This window comes from Neoarius graeffei, chromosome 26, assembly GCF_027579695.1.
Source record: "Neoarius graeffei isolate fNeoGra1 chromosome 26, fNeoGra1.pri, whole genome shotgun sequence".
In the NCBI taxonomy this organism is placed as follows: Eukaryota; Metazoa; Chordata; class Actinopteri; order Siluriformes; family Ariidae; genus Neoarius; species Neoarius graeffei.
This window is the reverse complement of record NC_083594.1, coordinates 20,679,891-20,704,613: the sequence shown is the minus strand read 5'-3', so window position 1 is coordinate 20,704,613 and position 24,723 is coordinate 20,679,891. Positions and strand designations below refer to the sequence as shown.

The window sequence follows — 24,723 nt, the reverse complement described above, 5'->3', positions numbered from 1 at the left end:
CTTTGACTTTGCACATTTTTCAGTCCCAGTGAAGGCGGCATGGTCTGTGTCCCATTACTCAAAGCTAATTTAATAATTAGCTGTTTTAAATGTAACCCTGAAGACTGATTAAACTCAACAACTACTTGCAACAGAAAACAGTTGGAGCTTGGATTTATTTAGTCTACTGTTGTTCTCGAAGATGAAGTGCAACCAGCTCCATTTACTCGACTCAGTGTGCTGCATGTTTTTTTTAATTTAATATCCTTATCATTAACAAACTTTAAGACGCGATGCTCCAAGTCCATGCGTGAATTATCTTTTCCTAACTACGGTCATGTTTTGACTAAGATATTTCCCAGCAGTAGAAATTCAGAGCAAACAGGAGCAGGTTTTCATTAGTGAGAGGCGATCTGGTGTGAAAAAGCCTGCAGGGCTGATCCTACCGTACGTGCTGGGAAAGCAAATTTCTGTTACAAACCTGTCAAAGAGATAGGACACTATCTGCAAAGGACTTTGATTTGTCCCTGGTTCATTGCCAGAGGGAATTAAAATCGAAGATAATTTCGCTTTGGATTCATTTTGCGATGAAAGGCTGGCAAGACTGAAAATTATACACCACAGACAAATCATGCATGGATTTCAAACGGTATCTCGTCAGGATGCAGGCCTTCATGTTTGCCATCCAAGTCTCGTTACACGGAATGTGATCGAAACAAATCCCACATACGCTAGAATTCATTTCAGCATGATGATGATGGAGTCGTTCATAAATACCAGAATCCTGCACTGTGGCGTTTATCTGACCAAGAATTGTATATAGCTGTTTCGTTGAAAAACTGCTCTAGCTTTCAGACATTTCTCCTTTTTCTACCATTTCTCAGACTTCAGGATTTTAGTCTTTTTGTTGTATTACTATGAAACGGCTGCCTCAAAAGATCCAAGCCCATCATAAGAGGATTAGTCATTAAGACGCCATTGTTTTCCCCTGTAACATATGGGCTTCAGTTCACGCATGAGCCTCCCAAATCATTTCTTTGGAATTGTACTAAATTCCACCTTGATAGCTTGTTGCACCACATCGGCAGGAGACAGTCAGGATGGGCAGTTGCATATCAAGAACCATCACAGTGAGCATGGGATCGTCCCAAGGCTGCGTCCTGAGCCCCCTGCTGTTCAGCCTGCTCACCCATGACTGCACTGCCAGACTCCGCAGCAATTACATCATCAAGTTCACTGATGATACAACAGTGGTGGGTCTCATCAGCGATAATAACGAGGATGGAGGTGGAGATGCTTACGACATGGTGCAGAACTCACACCCTCACCCTCCATGTGGATCTCCAAAGGAGATGGTGATTGATTTCAGGAGGGCTGGCAAACGCCATCATACACTGCTGCAAATCGATGCTCAGCAGTGCGAAGTTCCTGGGAGATCCCTTAGCTCAGGGCTTTTCAAAGTGTGGGGCCAGAGTTCTTCGGGGGGGGCGCAACGTGAGAGACAAAATGGATCGGTTTTTAGCACCTAAAGCTACAGTGAGTGAGGAGACAAAGCCTGGTCCAAGCAAAAAAACAGAGCCTCCAGGATGTTGCGATTTGCAACTTCAGCGCAAATTCAACCAATCCCCGCGAATTCAGGGCGGTGGTGCAATTATATCCAATCACCGCAACTTTCCCGCAAATTTGACCAATCGTTGGCGTCGTCTTGAGGTGACGTCGACAAACTACCTTCCGCCTGACCGCCTTACTTCCGTGTGTTCAAGAGAACCAGCATGCGCGCAGTGTTGCCAGATTGGACGATTTCAAGTGTATTTTGGCAGGTTTTGAACATATTTTGGACTGGAAAACGTCAGCAGTATCTGGCAACACTGAAAGTGTGTTATGTTTACAGTGAAGGACTGTGTGCACTTTATTTTTTTTTTTACTTAATACAAGAAGTTAATGGATGCCAACATTTTTGCCAAAATGGTATTTTATTTTCCATTGTTTAGGCAGCTTCAGCATCATACTGTGAGATTCTGTTCAAATTGTTTTGTTCTTCTATGAAGCCTGAGCCATTTATTTTATTAGTTTATAATTATTGTTTAATTTAGTCTTCAGGAGAGACTGCCTGCACACAGTACTAGTATTAATAGTTTTTTTTTCTTACATGAAAGCTGAGGCATTTATATTATATTTTAAGGTAACTTCATGTTGTGCTGTGAGGTTCTCTGCACTTTAACTTTTCAACCAACAGGTGCATTTGGATAAGTAAAGCCTATTTTTCTGCATTTTTGTAGTCCTGGTAATCTTTTATATTGGTAAAGTTGTTTATAGGACCATTTCTCTTTGTTTTTTTAATCAATAGTTTTTCAGTAATAACTTAATATTTAACATATCACTCAATTTTAATCACAAAAAGAGAAAATCGCAACAATTTCTCGCAACTTTCACTTCCTCCCGCAATGTAATCGCAATAAAAACCTAAAAAACACCGCAACTTTCATCGCAATTTTTTTGGAACCCCCCCCCCCCCCCCCGGGGGACTGGAAAAAGAAGGAAGTATGACCACGATTATTTAAAGTTTGGATTTTCATGGACTGGATCTGAAGATGCTCCACTGCCACAGTGTGTTGTCTGCCAAGAGATGCTACCTAACGATGCTATGGGATGTTTGAAATGTGTAAAACAAGATGTTTTAAAAAGCACAGATGTTTAAAATGTGAAAAAGAAAAAAATAACGTGTACAACAGCCAGTTTTAAAAAAAATACGAATGGAACATTAAGTATAGCAACAACAAAAATTGTAAGGGGGGGCGCTGTTGTTTATTTGCTCTCCGAGGGGGGGGCTGACTCTCCCACACTTTGAAAACCCCTGCCTTAGCTGACGACCTGACCTCAACTACCAACACCATAGCAGTCATCAAAAGAGCACAACAGTGGCTCCGCCTCACTCACTCCGGAGAAGTTCTCCCTACTGTTCACCACCTCACCACCTTCAAGCATTGAAAGAATCTTAACATAGAGCTTCACTTCCTGGTTTGGGATAAACAGCTAAACAGGATGAAGACAGCCAGCAGGATCATTGGTGCTCCTCTCCCTTCCCTGATGGAGAGCTACCAGAAGCGCTGCACCTGCAGGGCTCTCTCCATCACTAAGGATCCTTCTCACCATATCATCTCCCTCCTACTATCAGCGAAGAAAGAGGGACAGAAGCATCAGCTGCAGAACCAGCAGGATGCTAAACAGCTTCTTCCTACAAGCTGGAAGAATAATAAACGGACTGTCCCCCCCTTACACACACACACAGCTTGACAGCTAGTCATCTGTCAAGGTGATATAACCTCACTAAGACTGAAACTGCACTGAAACACAAACTGTCAGCAACTTGGCTGCTTAGGGGTTTTTGAACATTTGATTGATTGGGTTTGAATGGTTGTTTTAGATCTATTTTAAGACATAATTTATAATTGACAACTGATAATTTAAAGGAGAACTGAAGTCATTTTTAAACTTGCTTTATTTCTTAATTAGCATGTTATTCAATTGCGTTTTCGGTTTTAGTAACCTTATATCGTGACTCGTATTGGCAACTAATTGCAATTAAATATTATACTTATCGGCCTAGTCGGTTTTTAGCCGTGTTGAATTTAGTTCATTTGGTCCACGGCAGGGCGGCACGGTGGTGTAGTGGTTAGCGCTGTCACCTCACAGCAAGAAGGTCTGGGTTCGAGCCCCGTGGCCGGCGAGGGCCTTTCTGTGTGGAGTTTGCATGTTCTCCCTGTGTCCGCGTGGGTTTCCTCCGGGTGCTCCGGTTTCCCCCACAGTCCAAAGACATGCAGGTTAGGTTAACTGGTGACTCTAAATTGACCGTAGGTGTGAATGTGAGTGTGAATGGTTGTCTGTGTCTATGTGTCAGCCCTGTGATGACCTGGCGACTTGTCCAGGGTGTACCCCGCCTTTCGCCCGTAGTCAGCTGGGATAGGCTCCAGCTTGCCTGCGACCCTGTAGAAGGATAAAGTGGCTAGAGATAATGAGATGAGATGGTCCACGGCAGGCGTCGTTTATCCGCGCGATCTTCACGAGACTTGTGCGAGACTTTGAAACGTGAAGCGTCAGCGCCGCCATTTTGAAAACTGTTTTCCAAACGAAATATTGCACAAAAACGAGTTTAAATGATGATTACTGCTGACTTTTTTCAAACTTTCCTGATTGCTATCAACACAAACGAAACTTCCGGCTTGATTACATCAGCATTTGAAAGAGGGCACATGCGTCTTTTGACAATGTTGGCAGATGTTGGTCACTTTGATTTCCGCTGTACGTTTTACTTCCGTCCTACGAAGTCTCGCACAGGTCTCAACGCATCTCATTTACAGCCATCACTTTGACATATGGACTGATGTATTACAGAGCATATTTCAAACACTCATAACTTGCTACAGCAGTGACAAAATAGCGATCAAAAATGCATTCCTACATTTAATAAAATGAGAGAAATAGAATTTTGATAATAAAAAAATGTGCCTTCAATTCTCCTTTAACTTTTCAATTGCACTGCATTATGCTGATGAGTATCACTCTCATTTCTTTCTGTGTAGCAAATACTCAGGGAAATAAAGTGAATCTTGCACCAATTATTAGGAGATTTCAGGAGACTCTGGCTTGTGTTTACACTTTAACCCAATCCTGCCATTAAATTCTTATGTAAATGTGCACACATTATTTTAGACTTTATTGGGGTCCATTTCATTCTAGTCAACAAAAGTAGAGTCGTACTGAGAAATCAATACATCCATCCATTATCCGTAACCGCTTATCCTGTCCTACAGGGTCGCAGGCAAGCTGGAGCCTATCCCAGCTGACTACGGGCGAAAGGCGGGGTACACCCTGGACAAGTCGCTAGGTCATCACAGGGCTGACACATAGACACAGACAACCATTCACACTCACATTCACACCTATGGTCAATTTAGAGTCACCAGTTAGCCTAACCTGCATGTCTTTGGACTGTGGGGGAAACCGGAGCACCCGGAGGAAACCCACGCAGACACGGGGAGAACAAGCAAACTCCGTACAGAAAGGCCCTCGCCGGCCACGGGGCTCAAACCCAGGACCTTTCTGCTGGGAGGTGACAGCGCTAACCACTACACCACCGTGCCGCCCCATACTGAGAAATAACTAACCAAATTGTAATAATTTTGTAAACTGAAAGAAAGAAAAAAAAAAAAAAAAGACAAAAAAATTATGCATCTCGGGGGGGGGGGGGGGGGGGGGGGGGGGGGGGGGGGGGTAATTTGTTTCTCTAACCCAGATTTTAGAGCCTTACTTTTCCAGGATGGTGTATTCACCCTCAGATTTGAACAGTGCCCCAAGTCTGGCCTCCATCATGATGTACACTTTATCAGTGGTGTTGTCTAGAAGGAAAACAAGAACAGAACACGTAGAAGGCGCAGGAAGGTTATTGAACAAAGTCAAACACAGACTAAATAAACACAGTCCTAAGTTTTGTACTGGAGTAGAAATCAGGAGTAAAGAAAAGAAATACATTGAGCAAAAATACAAATTGCAAACAAACATGGTCTGAAATGAAGGAAGATATTTCGAGAATTCAGGTGATTTTCACTGACAGAGACCATAGAAAAGGCCGCATCAAATAATCTCGGTTTCTAACAGAAATGATTCTATCCACATTCACTGGATATGAGCAATCATGCACTCTGATTGGCTACTCTACTACTAGGCTATCAGCTCATATACCATGGAGCAGAGTAAAGCAAAATGGCGGCGCGTGTTGCTGAACCAACCAAGGACGAAATAAAAATTCTACTCAAAAACAAAACCACAAAAAATACAAAGGAATAAAACTTTTTTTGAAGAATTATTATTATTATTATTATTATTATTATTATTATAGCATTTTTCACAAATTGCTAGTCATTTCACCGGTTTGTTTACATTCTAAGCAAAAATTATTTCGTCGGACGTTTCGTATCGAGTTTTTATTTATCGAATTTGCAAAAAATCAAAATGCTGTTTCTCAAAATCCAGTGAACGTGGATATAATAAAAGTTATTCTACTGAAGCTCATCGTGCATGGCTTAGGCCGAATCCCATTTCACCCCTTGGACCAACCCCTTGGCCCTTCCCCTCCATTTTGCGCGTTCACGTGAAGGGTAGGGGTATCCCAATCCCAGTTAACGCGGAGGGGTAGGGGAAGGGGTAGGGCTTCTGTACCCCTCCAAACGGAGATTTTCCTGGAGCTGACTCCGAACGAAGGGGTTTGAGTGATTTCCCACAATGCCATGCGGATTTCAGCGAGATTTCATGCGGATTTCAGAAAGATGGCGGTTCCCGCGGCGAAAGATTGTCATAAATGTATTTTCTCCATTATTTACGTGTTTTAAGTTGTTATCCAGAGGAAACACGCCGCTTGATTCGCTTTCGAGCTGAGAATGAGCAGCGATTTCTGAAATCCAAGCTGCTGCTAAAAAGCTTTGGGAGTGAGTATTGTTTTCGGTTGCTTGACTGCGTACGTTTTGTTCTGTTATTCTCGCTTTTATTGTTTACATGAGTGTTCTGACACCTCATTCTGTCGGATGTGGTGCACGAAGCGCCAAAGATATGCCATTCAGTGGTGTTAGTTAACAAATCACACCCTGCCAGCAGAGATTTCTGGTTCTGGCTCTGACTGTAGCGGCTGGTCGCAGCCAATGATGCATTTGGTCGCGTTTTGCTAACGTAAACGCTGACGGAGGTACGCGATGACGTATGCGATCGTTGAAGGGCTATCCCAATACGTAGGGGTTGAATTTCAAGCCCTATCCCTTGTAGCTCAGTTTTAAGGGGAAGGGCCAAGGGGAAGGGGGAGGGGTAGAAATTAGAATTGGGATTGGGCCTTATAGTAGCAATGACCCACCATTTTTGCCATAGTGTTGCGTAATGCATCAAATGAAAGCGTGACAAGATCTGAATTGGAAACTTGTTTAATTTTGTAAATGTCTTTAAAAAAAAAAAAGGGGGGGGGTGTTAATGTTTTAAAAATCCAGCCTTTTATAAAAAATTTCCATTTCTGTCCATTGCCCCGGTCACAAACCAGCAATAATTTTCCATTGGTTTAATTTTCCATTCATGAGAAAAAAAACCTCAATCAGAAATTAATAGACCAAATAAAGAGAATTAGAGTTTTGAGTATCAGGGTAAGAATTACAGATAAAGGCTTCTCGTATATGACAATTCTGTACCTAGCAGGCTTAAAAGTAATACATCAATGAAATTGGTCCAACCTTTGTGTTTAAACATAGAAGCCAGACTTTAGCGGGTATGTTCACTTTAAATCGTGAACACCAAGCATGACTAATGACGGTGGTGCTCGAATGCACTGTGTATAAGAGGGACAAACTTTTGTTAATTCTCTTCAAAACAGTATTACAGTATTACTACAACTTCTCTTTTTTTCTCCATGAAAAAAAATATTATGAAAATCACTGATTTTTAGGAAGGATACAAAATTTTCCTCGGTGATCCGATCTTTCGCGGGCACAAGACAGCAAAGTGTTCAGCCGATTTTATTTAAAAAAAAAAAAAATCAAGTCAACATGAGAGATTCAACCATTCGGTGGGAATCATGAGTTTCAAGCTGATTGAACCAACAGTAAGCGAGCTGGAAACAACAACAAAACACACGGACTGGTGACGAGTATCACTGAAAAACCCAAGATGGCGGCGCCTGTGAATTTGGTGCATTGCATCACACGTTTAAAAAAAAAAAAAACCTAGATAGAACTCGATGCCAACGGCGTTGATGGGGATGCCTCCACCCGGTAGACTACACGCCTCATCAAGTTGTGATTTGGGGATGGACATTTGACCTCACAATAATCTTGACCTGGTGAAATTACTTGTATTAGCCTTGGAGACATTGTGTTCACAAGGTTTTCGGACAGACATTTGACCTCACAGTGACCTTGACCTTAGACCTTTTGATCTCAAAATCTAATCAGTTCATGATCGTCCCAAAGCACACGAATGGTGAAAGTTTGGTGAAATTCCTTTCATTAGTCTTTGAGATATCGCGTTCACAAGGTTTCGGGACGGACGCACGCGGACAGACATTTGACCTCACAGTGACCTTGACCTTAGACCTTTTGATCTCAAAATCTAATCAGTTTATCTTTGTCCCCAAATGCACAAATGGTGAAAGTTTGGTGAAATTCCTTTCATTCACCTTGGAGATATTGTGTTCAATGTTTTCGGACAGACATTTGACCTCTCAGTGACCTTGACCTTAGACGTTTTGATCTCAAAATCTAATCAGTTCATGTTTGTCCCAAAGTGCACAAATGTGAAAGTTTGGTGAAATTCCTTTTGTTAGCCTTTGAGATATCGCGTTCACAAGGTTTCGGGACAGACGCACGCACGCACGGACAACCCGAAAACGTAATGCCGTGGCGGAGGCATAAAAACCACTTAAAGTAAAAGCTCATTACAATGCCACACAAAATTGACAATATAGTCCGTAAATGTTATTTATTCTTGAATCGACACTAGTGTTATGTAGATTTAAATGTCTTTAAAGGCCATGCTGTTCTACTGTCAAGCCTACTAATAGCCATCAGCTCATGTACGACTCGATTTCATGGAATAACAATTATCCAGTGTCGTTTCATACAAATTTGCAACTCTGAAATCGATTGCTTGTCGATCAAACAGTGTAGACACAATGCTTGCCAAGCCACTTTGGAGAACATTTTGTCATTAAAATTCCATTTTAAATTTGTCTTTGAAATTTCTTGAAACCCTTTGCAATTCCATGGCAAAGCCACCCATAAAACACCCTACATCATAATTATGCTTACGTCACAACGCACACAGGACAAAGCAGTCAGTGACCCTTCTGCGTAATAACATTTTAATCGTACTGCACATAAAAGTGATGATTCACTGGAATTATTGTTGGAAGTTCGGATCTTGACAATACAGCCATCCAATACCCTTTTCATACAGAGTGGCCAACCCGGGGTATACCCACACTGACTGTTGTCTGAAAGGGTTAACCTGCGTTGTCCGACTCTGCTCGAGGAGGGTCAGACCAGGCTTGTAATACTTGAGTCCAGGACTCGGACTCGAGTCCGACTCGTGCCCTAATTTTAAGGACTCATGACTTGACTTGAGCACTGATGACTCGGACTCGTGCATTAACAGGCATCCAGACTCATAAATTGGAGACGAGGACTCTGATTTTATCTTTATTTTTTGTAACATGCCATAATAATTTGGCATAAGAGATTTATATCTACATTAATTTTTGTACAAATTTTGTGCAAGATTGTCACACCTGTGTGTGGCGCGTGCATCAGATAGACTCTCGGATGCGCTCCAGACAGCGCACGCACCAAGCGGACTCTCATGCACGCACTGTAAAAAACTCACACCTGCACAGGATTAAGGCGCAATCATCGCACCTCTATAAAAACTGTGAAAACACACTTTGCGAAGTATTGAGTTGCATTGCTGACACATTACCGAGCCTCATTTCCTTGTTTGGTTTCCTGATCCCTGATTTCCTGTTTTTCATCTTTGATTCTGCCGAGTCTACGATAGCCTGTTTGTGCCTCACTCAACTTATTGCCTGTTTCACTGTTTTACGATTTTGCCTGCCATTGTGGATTGTTTACGTGTCTTCACTTGTATTAATAAAACACACCTTCTGCACTTACATCTGTCTCCCAACCATCTCTGACAGAATACTTCGCACTCCCTGATAAAGAGAACGCACATTCACCTGCTCATACATCATGTTCAGGAACAAGCTAACGTTAATGGCGCTAAAACAGCCACCGTCAAATGGTGCGGTTGGAGTCTTGTTCTCGGACTTGATTCGGATCAATAGTGGACTTTTTTTAATGACTTTGACTTGAACACTGGGGACTTGAGACTGGACTCGGACTCGAGGTTTAGTGACTCGACTACAACACTGGGTCAGACTAATGAAGAGAATGTAGGGATAACTAATGAAGAGAATCAGGCAGTGAGTGCTCTCGATGTATCACCAGCTGTCCAAAATGATACTGTGACTGCTTTCAGGTATCCAAAAGAAAGCTTGTGCTGGCCTTTGCCACACAGACCACTCGCAGGTGCGTGATTAGGGTACCAGATAGTGTGAGGTCTATCTGCTTTGGGCATAAATGGGACAATTAAATGATATTTTGCCCTAAAACATTGATACTTTAACTTGAAACAAGATATTAGGCTCAGTAAATAAAGCTCTTCACAAAAATGTAGATTATATTGTTGCCAAGACCTGATAGACCTCGAGCTGGCCTAGTGGATAGCGTGTCCATATCTCAACTGGGAGATTGAGAGTTCTTCTCACAGTCGGGTCATACCAAGGACCATCATAAAATGGTACCTGCTGCTACCCAGTAGGCACGCTGCAATACAGGTGCGAGTAGGGAGTCGATCTCTCGCGGTTACCAGAGGACCAGCCCCCCACTGTAACCCTAGCTATATAATAGGTGAGAGGCCGAGGGCTATAGAAGCAGAGATCGGCACCGCCCAATGCACCTTAAGGGCCTAGTTAGTCCTGGGATGGGAGACTGCCTGGGAAGACCAGGTCCTGGCATGGGAAGGACTTTGACAAGACTTGATAGGAGAAACCTCCACAATCACCAAATAGTAAAGTCCTGAATGACCTAGGATTATTGGGTATGCTCTTCCACCAACCTGCAGAGTTCTCTGCGAGATCTCCAGGAGTAAGACTGGTGACCACCACTGTAGTCTTCAGCATAGGTCTCGTCTATCACCTAGTCCTGGTCCTAGTTTTAGTCCTGGTTGTCTCATCATCGACTTCAAGTGCAGATGTGAAAACACAATCTCCAGATTTAAACTTCAAACCATTTTAGTTGGTTCACGTGCCATTCCATGTGTAATGGCCCAAACCCCTCCCAACAGATCATGCCTGGCTGGTATAAATGAGATACAGGGGTTAGGCTCTGCCTCTCTTTCATGAATGAAATGAAACACCATCCACCATCAGTGGCCGTAAGGGAAAAACACAAATGTGAAATGCTGGGGCTGATTTCTTTCTAGCTCGGACTATGGATTTACGCAGCCCATCGATATCTGCTGTGTCAAGTGCTTGCACAGGGTGAAATTTAGATTTAATTTAGAAAATTAGACTTACTGTAGTGGCTTAATTTAACGTAATGCAATTTTCACTGACATCCATAACATGGCATCAGCAGGAACTGATGTGAAATATAACAGCAGGAGTAATAAATACAAATGAGGGGAATTGTTTCCTTGATCATTCATTTTTTCTCCAATCAAATTAGAAATAGGAAGAACAACAGAACTGTAAATTGTGTGAGGCTTCAACAAAAGATCTAGCAAATAGCAAGCACAGCTTTTCTGTTTAAATGTACTTGCTGTTCCAAAGAGATTTGGCATGATTACAAAAAAAGAAAAAAATAGGAAGCACAGAATAGTGCTGCCTCCCCATCTTTCAGTGTCTGTGCACTCTTAGAAAATAAAGTACCTTATCGTATCTTTAGGGGTACAGCGGCTTGTCACTGGGGCAGTACCCTCTAAGGCAGTGTTTCTCAACCACTGAGCCACGGCCCATTAGTGGGCCATGGAGCACCATCTAGAGGGCCGCAAATTTATTTCAAGTTTGAAGCCAAATACTCAACAGTTCAGGATGTTGTAGTGTCCCAAATGCAGTAGCTAGTTCGCCAAACTCTTTTCAAGTGGGATAAATACATTTGTGGGTAAACCAAGAAGAACAAGTCTTTATTTTTGTCACATTCCTCCTCTACATTTAACACGTGTGCAAACAGAGAGAGAGCGTGCACACAGTGGGCAGAATAAATAAATACATTTGTAGGTAAATTATATGGATCTGTGATGCCTGCTGGAAGAGAAGAGCAGGGAGGATTGAGAATCGAGACGATGCGGTTTGTTTACACCTGATACTAAAACTTGTAGCGTCCTAGCAACCATCTCAAAGACGCGTACAAAAAGCCCAGAAATTCCTCCTTACCTGGGCAAAAACGACACAGCATTTATCTTGTAGTGTCCTGATCCCCAGATCTTTAACTCAGCCACATATAAAAAGTTATTCAACTCCATGTTGTTCCAGGTTTTCATCCGTCTGTCCGTGTAGAACGACATCTGCAGCACCAGGTAGTTTGAGATGTCGGGGAACTCAACAGACGGATAATTTTCCAACTCGTAGGAAAAATCCTCCTTTGTTAGCATGTAAGGATCTAATCCCATAGAGTGGTTTCTATATCCACCTCTTTTGAGTGTACTTCTTGGTTTTAATAACTTGCTTGCTTGCTGAACACAAACATGGCAATAAGTTCTTGTGTTAATGGACCAGACTCCACTTTTGGATGATTAATCCCTTTTGACTGAGAATGCCCCGCATGCATGGTTTGATGTTGGCTTCTGGCACATCTGTACAGTTTTAAATACAATACCTACAATTAAAAACAGTTTGTTTTTTATGGCATTTATTTAATTCCTGGACTCCCAGCTGTAACAGGGAGTGATGTTGCATCCCATTAATACATTTTACAATAGATTATTAGATTCTAATAGACTAGATGAGCCAAAATAATTGGGGATCTTTTTTAATGGACCCCGACCCGTTACAAGTATGAATAGGTGGGCCTCAAAGTAGGAAAGGTTGAGAACCGCTGCTCTAAGGTACTGATTTGTACCCTTTATATACTACTTGGGAACCTATATGTACCTTTTTGACCCTTAAAAAGGTACAATTAGTTACCTTGAGGTCCAATAATGAGCCCTAGGAGGTACATTAGTGTAGATTACACCTTGGGGGACAGAAATAGACTCCTATTGTACCCCTGTTTCTGACAGCGTGTTAGTAACTATATGACGATGCTATAATGGATTTTATAACTGCAATTTACGAATGGGTAGTAAAGTCTGTCGCTACACTTCATCATAATCAAAACTCTGAGAAACAGTCCTGATAATCTTCAAGATACAGTACTGTGCAAAAGTCTTAGGCACGTGTAACGAAATCCTGGAGATGAAAAATGGCTTAAAAATAATGAAATTAAATGCTTCAACATTTTAAAAATAAATAAATAGAGATGAAAGTGGAGCAAAGAAAAAAAAAATCTTGAACTTTTGAAAGTCAAACTAAGATGGGGGGGGGGGGGGGGAACGTCCCCCGAAAAAATTTTAATAAACACGCAAAACCCTGCATTCTAGTACTTATTTTCACTAAAAGAAGTTATAACTTTTAAGCCATTTTCTTTCATGTACATTAATGATTAACATGTCAAAAATATCAAATTTAATTCCCCTAGTTAATGAGTACTTTTCAGGAGTGCATTGTTCTAAATTCAGAATTTTCACTACTGGATGTCAAAACTTATATAAAGTGATGCTGTCACATCTTGTGTGCAATACTGCATATATGTTTAGAAAATAATAATTCAACTGATATTAAAATAGTTACACAAAAGAAAGACTGCATTTTCTAAAGCACGATATCGCAATAAAATCTCGCTCACATGACATGAGGTATGTATATAAGCATATAAAGGTCTCGTACACACCAGCAAGCATTGCGAGACTACAAAAATGGCAGCGCCCTGTCGCCGAACGTAAACAAGCCACGCGATCGCAAAACCGAATTTCTATGAAATGGAACGCGAAAAATCCGAAATGTCAATTTCTCTATTCGGAAAACCGGAGATTTTCAAGAGTTTTGTCAAATATCCGGATTTCCGGGTAAATCTGGAAGACTTTCATCTATAAATAAAATACTATCAACAGTAAGCCATAATAAATGAAACAAAGTCAAAATGTATACACACACACACACACATATATATACACACACACACACACATACATATATATATATATATATATATATATATATATATATATATATATATATATATATATATATACACACACACACACACACATATATACACATACATACACACACACACACAGTGGGGCAAAAAAGTATTTAGTCAGCCACCAATTGTGCAAGTTCTCCCACTTAAAAAGATGAGAGAGGCCTGTAATTTTCATCACAAGTACACTTCAACTATGAGAGACAGAATGGGGGGAAAGAATCCAGGAAATCACATTGTAGGATTTTTAATGAATTAATTGGTAAATTCCTCGGTAAAATAAGTATTTGGTCACCTACAAACAAGCAAGATTTCTGGCTCTCACAGACCTGTAACTTCTTTAAGAGGCTCCTCTGTCCTCCACTCGTTACCTGTATTAATGGCACCTGTTTGAACTCATTATCAGTATAAAAGACACTTGTCCACAACCTCAAACAGTCACACTCCAAACTCCACTATGGCCAAGACCAAAGAGCTGTCAAAGGACACCAGAAACAAAATTGTAGACCTGCACCAGGCTGGGAAGACTGAATCTGCAATAGGTAAGCAGCTTGGTGTGAAGAAATCAACTGTGGGAGCAATTATTACAAAATGGAAGACATACAAGACCACTGATAATCTCCCTCGATCTGGGGCTCCACGCAAGATCTCACCCCGTGGGGTCAAAACGATCACAAGAACGGTGAGCAAAAATCCCAGAACCACACGGGGGGACCTAGTGAATGACCTGCAGAGAGCTGGGACCAAAGTAACAAAGGCTACCATCAGTAACACATTACGCCGCCAGGGACTCAAATACTGCAGTGCCAGACGTGTCCCCCTGCTTAAGCCAGTACATGTCCAGGCCCATCTGAAGTTTGCTAGAGAGCATTTGGATGATCCAGAAGAGGATTGGGAGAATGTCATATGGTCAGATGAAACCAAAATAGAACTTTTTGGTAAAAACTCAACTTGTCGTGTTTGGAGGAGAAAGAATGCTGAGTTGCATCCAAAGAACACCATACCTACTGTGAAGCATGGGGGTGGAAACATCATGCTTTGGGGCTGTTTTTCTGCAAAGGGACCAGGACGACTGATCCGTGTAAAGGAAAGAATGAATGGGGCCATGTATCGTGAGATTTTGAGTGAAAACCTCCTTCCATCAGCAAGGGCATTGAAGATGAAATGTGGCTGGGTCTTTCAGCATGACAATGATCCCAAACACACCGCCCGGGCAACGAAGGAGTGGCTTCGTAAGAAGCATTTCAAGGTCCTGGAGTGGCCTAGCCAGTCTCCAGATCTCAACCCCATAGAAAATCTTTGGAGGGAGTTGAAAGTCCGTGTTGCCCAGCGACAGCCCCAAAACATCACTGCTCTAGAGGAGATCTGCATGGAGGAATGGGCCAAAATACCAGCAACAGTGTGTGAAAACCTTGTGAAGACTTACAGAAAACGTTTGACCTCTGTCATTGCCAACAAAGGGTATATAACAAAGTATTGAGATGAACTTTTGTTATTGACCAAATACTTATTTTCCACCATAATTTGCAAATCAATTCTTTAAAAATCAGACAATGTGATTTTCTGGATTTTTTTTCTCATTCTGTCTCTCATAGTTGAAGTGCACCTATGATGAAAATTACAGGCCTCTCTCATCTTTTTAAGTGGGAGAACTTGCACAATTGGTGACTGACTAAATACTTTTTTGCCCCACTGTGTGTGTGATATATAGTAGTCGTCTCAGGTACAATGAGTGCAGTTTTATAAGGAAATGAGCTGTAGGTTTTACTGAGCATCTTACAGAAGCAGCCACAGTTCTTCCGGTTACTTTGACTGTCACACTCACTTCTTAATTTTGCTCCAAAACCCAGCAGGCTTCATTATGTTTTCTTTTTTCATCTGAAAAGTGCTCTCTTATGTAATATGCTGCTCAGATACAAACTTTTTTTTTTCTGCAACATTTAATTTTGTGCTGGAAAATGAACGAACGCTTGGACTCTAAAATGTTTTTGTACTGACTCGATAATGTAGAAGTCATAAAATAGAAATCTAAAACAATTTTTTAATGAACTAGAAAAGCACTCGGAGAGAGCAGACCTCCGCCAAGAATCCTTTTAAAAAATCCGGGATCCAGAAGGTGATCCGGATCACCGCCAAAATTTAATGGATTGTTACTTGTGCCCAGTCACACCTCTGGAAAAAATTTCAGAACAATCCCTTCATTACTTTTTCCGTAATGTTGCTAACAGACAAACCAACAAATGCTACCGAAAACATAACCTCCTTGACAGAGGTAATAAAAAAACAACAGGGTGCCTAAGACTTTTGCACAGTACTGTATGTGTTCATATATATAATCATTTGAAAATGAGCCATACTGCCGAAGGTCTATAGGAGGATCTGCTCCCAGCAGCACCACTGCTGTATGAAACAACCTCATGGATCAACTGGTGCAGCCATCCTGTACAGAAACAACTGGGATTGAGGAACGACACTGAAAATCAGAGACACATGAGACGGCCAGGTGGGAACAGGGTCTGATACAGAAACCTAAAATAGGAATTGCAGCAGTGTGTAAAGGCACAAGCACATGATCAACCAGGAATAAATGGAAGTGCTGGAGGAGACATCAGGAAGGAGAGAGAGAGAGAGAAAGAAGGGAGAGGAAGCGCATCAATAAAAGATGGCACTGGGTGAAGGATGAGTGCACAGGCCTCAACTGACTGATAGCATTCAGAGAGCTCAAAATATGAACAAAATACTCTAATTCTATATCACCCCTTAATACACACGTTATACAGCCAGCTTATACTTCCATTTCTGGATCTTTATATCCGTATCGATGACGGATTTAGAATACTTAAGTGATTTCACTTCAAAAATTGACTGTGCTTCACACAAACAACATCCAAAACTGGGAAAATGACTCAGAACCTACACCAGCCTGTTTCTCGCCCATCAAGTACATTGTGGAGGCAAGAAAAAAAAAAGCCGTCATTTAAAAAAAAAATAAAAGGAGTACTGTCAGGCATGGAGGACTCTAGGAGGAAGATGAAGCCCTGTGTCTGCATTAGTATTCTGAGCATCGCTCTGATGCAGCATGGCTCAGCTCTGTCGCTCAGGATAACAGTGCCCCCTGTTGACGGCCAAACTTACAGCACTCAACCTGCTAAAATAGGTCAACCGTTTACTGTGGGAGCAAAGTGATGACTAAAAAAAAAAAGCAGAACAGGGACTATATGTGAACAAAGGGGTTTTTTTTTGGAAATGACCCGATTTGAGAAACGTTTCGACCCAAATCTTTGCCAAGGAACGTTCAGGACTTCAGCTGAAGTTCTTATAAATGTCAGCTTTTTATATCACAATCAGCATCACAGATTTGACTCGCTGAGAGATTTGATCTTGGTACATATAAAACGACTGCGCCAATTCAGAACAGCGTGTATCCAACCAGTGCTGTAGTCGAGTCACTAAACCTCGAGTCCCCAGTGTTCAAGTCCCTAAAAAAAAAAATCGAGTCGAGTCCACTATTAATCTGAGTCGAGTCAGAGTCCAACACTCGGAACCGGTGGCTGTTTTAGCGCCATTAACGTTAGCTTGTTCCTGAACATGATGTATGAACAGATGAATGTGCGTTCTCTTTATCAGGGAGTGCAAAATATTCTGTCAGAGATGGTTGGGAGACAGATGTGAGTGCAGAAGCTGTGTTTAGTAATACAAGTGAAGACACAAACAATCCAGAATGGCAGGTAAAATTGTAAAACAGTGAAACAGGCAATAGGTCGAGTGAGGCACAAACTGGCTATCGTAGACTCGGCAGAATCAAAGACGAGAAACAGGAAATCAGGAAACCAAACAAGGAAATAAAGTTCGGTAATGTGTCAGCAATGCAACTCAATACTTCGCAAAGTAAAGTGCGTTTTTCACATCGTTGCGCTGATTGCGCCTTAATCCTGTGCAGGTGCGAGTCGTTTAAGGCGCGCGCAAGAGTCCGTTTGGCATGTGCGCTGTCCAGAGCCTATCTGATGCACGCGCCAAGGCACGCAGGTATGATACTCTTGCACGAAATTAGTATAAATATTATCGTAGCTATAAATATCTTATGCCAAATTATTATGGCATGTTACAAAAAATAAAGATAAAATCCGAGTTCTCGTCTCCAATTTACGAGTCCGAATGCAGTTAATGCACAAGTCCGAGTCATCAGTGCTCAAGTCCAAGTCGAGTCACGAATCCTTAAAATTAGGGCGCAAGTCGGACTCGAGTACTACAAGTCAGTATCCAATACAAGTTGTTTACGTCTGATAGTCATCACTAATCTATTATGATTAAAGGGGATATATATTATGAAAAAATTCACTTTTTCCCCCCCCCAGGGTTTGTGCACATACAGTTGGGTATCTGGAGCCTACCAACCCACAATTTCATGAAGACCTCAGAGAACGGCATCAACTTGTGGAAAAGGGCTACAATATACAGTGGGGCAAAAAAGTATTTAGTCAGCTACCAATTGTGCAAGTTCTCCCACTTTAAAAGATGAGAGAGGCCTGTAATTTTCATCATAGGTACACTTCAACTATGAGAGACAGAATGGGGGGAAAGAATCCAGGAAATCACATTGTAGGATTTTTAATGAATTAATTGGTAAATTCCTCGGTAAAATAAGTATTTAGTCACCTACAAACAAGCAAGATTTCTGGCTCTCACAGACCTGTAACTTCTTTAAGAGGCTCCTCTGTCCTCCACTCGTTACCTGTATTAATGGCACCTGTTTGAACTCGTTATCAGTATAAAAGACACCTGTCCACAACCTCAAACAGTCACACTCCAAACTCCACTATGGCCAAGACCAAAGAGCTGTCAAAGGACACCAGAAACAAAATTGTAGACCTGCACCAGGCTGGGAAGACTGAATCTGCAATAGGTAAGCAGCTTGGTGTGAAGAAATCAACTGTGGGAGCAGTTATTACAAAATGGAAGACATACAAGACCACTGATAATCTCCCTCGATCTGGGGCTCCACGCAAGATCTCACCCCGTGGGGTCAAAACGATCACAAGAACGGTGAGCAAAAATCCCAGAACCACACGGGGGGACCTAGTGAATGACCTGCAGAGAGCTGGGACCAAAGTAACAAAGGCTACCATCAGTAACACACTACGCCGCCAGGGACTCAAATCCTGCAGTGCCAGACGTGTCCCCCTGCTTAAGCCAGTACATGTCCAGGCCCATCTGAAGTTTGCTAGAGAGCATTTGGATGATCCAGAAGAGGATTGGGAGAATGTCATATGGTCAGATGAAACCAAAATAGAACTTTTTGGTAAAAACTCAGCTTGTCGTGTTTGGAGGAGAAAGAATGCTGAGTTGCATCCAAAGAACACCATACCTACTGTGAAGCATGGGGGTGGAAACATCATGCTTTGGGGCTGTTTTTCTGCAAAGGGACCAGGACGACTGATCCGTGTAAAGGAAAGAATGAATGAGGCCATGTATCGTGAGATTTTGAGTGAAAACCTCCTTCCATCAGCAAGGGCATTGAAGATGAAACGTGGCTGAGTCTTTCAGCATGACAATGATCCCAAACACACCGCCCGGGCAACGAAGGAGTGGCTTCGTAAGAAGCATTTCAAGGTCCTGGAGTGGCCTAGCCAGTCTCCAGATCTCAACCCCATAGAAAATCTTTGGAGGGAGTTGAAAGTCCGTGTTGCCCAGCGACAGCCCCAAAACATCACTGCTCTAGAGGAGATCTGCATGGAGGAATGGGCCAAAATACCAGCAACAGTGTGTGAAAACCTTGTGAAGACTTACAGAAAACGTTTGACCTCTGTCATTGCCAACAAAGGGTATATAACACAGTATTGAGATGAACTTTTGTTATTGACCAAATACTTATTTTCCACCATAATTTGCAAATAAATTCATTAAAAATCCTACAATGTGATTTCCTGGATTCTTTCCCCCCATTCTGTCTCTCATAGTTGAAGTGTACCTATGATGAAAATTACAGGCCTCTCTCATCTTTTTAAGTGGGAGAACTTGCACAATTGGTGACTGACTAAATACTTTTTTGCCCCACTGTGTCACCTTTAAGAAATGAAACCCTCAGATCTTGGAACGGAGTGTTTCTCTTTAACTCCCTTCCTTCCCTCCACTCTTCTCTATAGGCCTCTTTCAGCCCGAGCGAAGGCCGTGTGACCAATTCAGGTGTCCTGGCATCCCAATTCCCAAAGCGAACCCTTTCCCTTTGTCCAAAATGGCACCTTCCATTCTTGACCAAAGAGCATTTAATAAATATTCTGCCCAAGAGGTGCAACAACCAGTGAGACAAAAATTAATTTTACCACAAAACCCAACCATCTCTCAGTGGATAGAATGACTTTTTTTTTTAAAGATGTGTACCAAGCAACAATAAGAAAACACCAAGGCAAAGATCCAGTGTTATTCTATCCACATTCACTGGATATGAGCAATCGTGTGCTCTGATTGGCTACTCTATTACTAGCCTATCAGCTCGTATACCATGAGTCGAGAAAAACAAAATGGTGGAGCGTGTTGCTGAACCAACCGAGAATGAAATAAAAACTCTACTCGAAAACAAAACTCCAAAAAAAGCAACAAAATATGGAATGAAAAAGTATTTGATAAGAACGCATCTTTCTTTATTTTTCAAGAATTATTATAGCATTTTTCACAATTTGCTCCTGTCATTTAACCGGTTTGTTTACATTCCAAGCGTAAATGATTTTGTCAGACACTTTTGCCCCTTTTCCACTACCCTTTTTCAGCTCACTTCAGCTCACTTCAGCCCGACACGGCTCGCGTTTCGACTACCAAAAAACAGCACGACTCCGCTCGCTTCAGCCCTGCTTAGCCCCTAAAACTCGCACGGTTTTGGAGTGGGGCTGAAGCGAGCCAAACCGAGCCGAGTGAGGCTGGGGGCGTGAGCAGACACTACCCTGTGCGCTGATTGGTGAGGAGGAGTGTCCTCACATGCCCACACACGCCCCGCGAGCACGCTGGGATCTGTAAACACCGTAAACCCGGAAGAAGAATTACAAATTACGAGAATTTCTGAAGCCTTATGCACCTCGCCTCATCTATACGCTCTTGCCAGTATCTGTTGGCGTTGTTGGTGACAACAAGCCACAGCACCAAGACCAGCAACACTAACGACTCCATGTCCTCCATGTTTATTGTTTACTATCCGGGTTGTGAGACTACCGCTTAAAAGCTCACTGATGTCACTGTTTGCGCCGCTTAACGACATCACGTGACGTCCACCCACTTTCGCTAACTCCACCCAATGTGTCCACCCACTTCCAGCCAGCACGGTTCAGCGCGGTTGTAGTCGAAATGCAACTCCAACAGCCCCACTCAGCTCGACTCAGCACCGCACGGCTCAGCCCGACTCAGCCGCGTTGGTAGTGGAAAAGCGGCATTTGTATCAAGTTTTTATTTATTGAATTTGCAAAAAAAATTAAAATAAAAAATGCTCCATTTCTCAAAATACGGTGAACGTGGATAGAATAAAACCATTATTCCACTCAATCTCGTCGTACACGGCTCATAGCAGCTATCAGCTCACATACGACTCAATTTTGTGGAATACCATATTTTTGGGACTATAAGGCGCACTTAAAGGAACGGTCCACCGTACTTCCATAATGAAATATGCTCTTATCTGAATTGAGACGAGCTGCTCCGTACCTCTCCGAGCTTTGCGCGACCTCCCAGTCAGTCAGACGCAGTCAGACGCGCTGTCACTCCTGTTAGCAATGTAGCTAGGCTCAGCATGGCCAATGGTATTTTTTGGGGCTGTAGTTAGATGCGACCAAACTCTTCCGCGTTTTTCCTGTTTACATAGGTTTATATGACCAGTGATATGAAACAAGTTCAGTTACACAAATTGAAACGTAGCGATTTTCTATGCTATGGAAAGTCCGCACTTTAATGACAGGCGTACTAACACCTTCTGTGAGCTTCGGCCGCTGCCAAAGCGCGCAGAAGGTGTTAGTACGCCTGTCATTATAGTGCGGACTTTCCATAGCATAGAAAATCGCTACGTTTCAATTTGTGTAACTGAACTTGTTTCATATCACTGGTCATATAAACCTATGTAAACAGGAAAAACGCGGAAGAGTTTGGTCGCATCTAACTACAGCCCCAAAAAATACCATTGGCCATGCTGAGCCTAGCTACATTGCTAACAGGAGTGACAGCGCGTCTGACTGCGTCTGACTGACTGGGAGGTCGCGCAAAGCTCGGAGAGGTACGGAGCAGCTCGTCTCAATTCAGATAAGAGCATATTTCATTATGGAAGTACGGTGGACCGTTCCTTTAAAATCCTTAAATTTTCTCAAAAATTGACAGTGCGCCTTATAATCCAGCGCGCCTTATGTATGATTATTTGTTGTGCTTACTGACCTATTTTATGTGGTACAATGTGCTCAAAAATTTGTCGAAATGTGCAAGTATGACTTTGGTAAGCAACGAAGCTGCTCCGCTCAATGGATATTCGGAGCATTATGGTACACTGTGTCACTACCTGATCGGCCCTGTAACAGGACTCCTGAGCAGTCTACAGGACTGCCTGACTGTAATGTCTAAACTAGAAGTGCATTCATGTAAGGCAGCCCGGGCCCGGAGTACACGCTAGCAACAATAAACCAATCAGAGAACAGTATTTAGTACGCTTACCCCCGCCACTTTTTATACGTAATATGTACTGTGCTTCAACATTATATTACAGTACATTTGTGTGTACGTAAAAGGACCCCCAAAATGGCACCTGTTAAGAGGCATGTTTACGAAGCGGGTTTCAAGCGGGTTGGAAGAGGAATGAATCAATAAGTGAGTGTATTTTTCTGTACCGGTATTATTTGTTACAATTGAGTGGAATAATGTTTGATTTACCGGACTGTGTTGTTTTGCTTAATGCGCCTTGTGTGTGAACATAGACACGTTAATTCACAGTGCGCCTTATAATCCGGTGCGCCTTATCGTCCGGAAAATACGGTAACTGTTGTGTTAAATAGTGCTACTTAAGAAATAGCTCAGCTCACAAGGACATCTTTCATGTTCTTCGTCCTCTACCCTTCAGTGAATTGCCCTTTCTGTTGAGTGAATTTTATTTGTGTTTGGTCTGAGCGCTGCTTTAGCCGAAAAGCTTAGTTTTCAGGTGTAGCAAAGCAAAGAAATGCTACAGCAAAACTGTAGACGTTGGCACCTTTGCTGCACCCTTGAGAGTTGCATTATTTAAAGCACCAACGTGCTGCTCTGGATTGCGGGATTTAAAAAAAAGAAAAAAAAAAAAGAAAAACCCACAACTTTTAAACCAGACAGAGACTGTGACAAAAGTCACAGTAATTTGCACTAGCTGTTACAAACAGGGACGTCTGGTCACCGTACCCTATAGATCCGGAACGGTAAGGGTAGTATCTCACTGGGGCTGCGACAGCTTGCGACAAATTGCAAACGTTATTCGCGAGACAGTTTCAAAAGTGTCTTGAAACATTCGTGGGGCTTCTCAATTTCCTCGCACGAAAGAAGAAAGCACAACTTTATTCATCACACACTTGTGAAATTATCCTCTCTGCATTTAACCCATCTGAAACAGTGAACACACACATGCGCGCACACACATACCCAGAGCAGTGGGCAGCCATGCTAACAGCGCCCGGGGAGCAGTTGAGAGTTTGGTGCCTCGCTCAAGAGCACCTCAGCCCAAGGCTGTCCCATATTAACCTAACCGCATGTCTTTGAACTGTGGGGGAAACCCACGCAGACACGGGGAGAACATGCAAACTCCACACAGAAAGGTCCTCGACGGTCGCTGGGTTCGAACCCAGAACCTTCTTGCTGTGAGGCGACCGTGCTAACCACTACACCACCGTGCCGCCCACTTTGCAAGAGTCGCAAAAGTGTCGCTCCTTCGTCGCTGAAATTTTGAACATGTTCAAAAAATTTGTGCGACAAAATTTCTCTCAAATACGTCGCTGGTGTCGCAAAGCCGTCACGAACCCTTCTCAAGTCAGTTTCCGTGAAGCTTCCTCTACTTCCCTGCCTGCCGAGGGAAAGCCGGGCTGCGACAGCCTGCGACTAGTTGGAGACGCAACAATTGCGGTAAAATATGCGAATATCAATTCAGTGTGATTCCAAGTGAAAATTGTCGCTAATTCGCATGATGTTATCGCAATTGTTGTGTCTCCAACTAGTCGCAGCCCAGTGAGATACTGGCTTAAGAGATAGAGAATGACGCTTAGTGAGGAAAAGTTGCACCCTGCCGCCCTGAACAAAATAAACAAGAGTGCTCTGAGAGCACAATATCCCCCGCTGGCAACTAGGCCATAACTCTGGGAAAATGCGACTGAATTGAGTGAAATTACAATATGCGTATTACTGACATATAACAAAGAATCCTGTCATGTTTCGTGAAATTCCTCCAAAAGTTGTGAGAGGAGTTGATTTCAGAAGGTGAGTACCCTTCCCAGGACAGACGGACGGACATCGCCACGACATAATCTCCGTTCGGGCCTTTCAGCCAGCGGGGGATAAAAATTGTGAGGGAAGTTGATTTCAGAAAGCAAGCACACCTTGATGAAGTTGCCAAAGTACAAGTTTGTTAATAATCAAGGCCATAACTCTGGGAAAATTTGCCCAAATTAAGCGAAGTTTCAATACGCGTATAACTGTCATATTACAAAGCCTTTTGCCAAGTTTGGTGAAATTCCTCCACAAATTGTAAGAGGAGTTGATTTCAGAAGAACGTACACCCTCATGAAATTGTCAAAGTACAAATTATTTAAATCAAGGGTCAAAACTCTGGTAAAATTTTCACAAACGAAATTAAATCGCAATATGCGTATTACCGTCATAT

The 24,723-nt window shown here is 42.4% G+C and overlaps 1 protein-coding gene across 2 annotated transcripts in view; it reads right to left on the bottom strand.

The window, feature by feature from the left end:
- The window catches only part of iars1 (isoleucyl-tRNA synthetase 1), a 307,104-nt gene that overhangs the window by 256,377 nt on the left and 26,004 nt on the right, over positions 1-24,723 (bottom strand). For both annotated transcript variants that reach the window (XM_060910911.1, XM_060910910.1), the window contains exon 8: positions 5,288-5,375. In XM_060910911.1, coding sequence (XP_060766894.1) covers positions 5,288-5,375 — 88 coding nt within the window. The remainder of the gene's footprint in view (positions 1-5,287; positions 5,376-24,723) is intronic.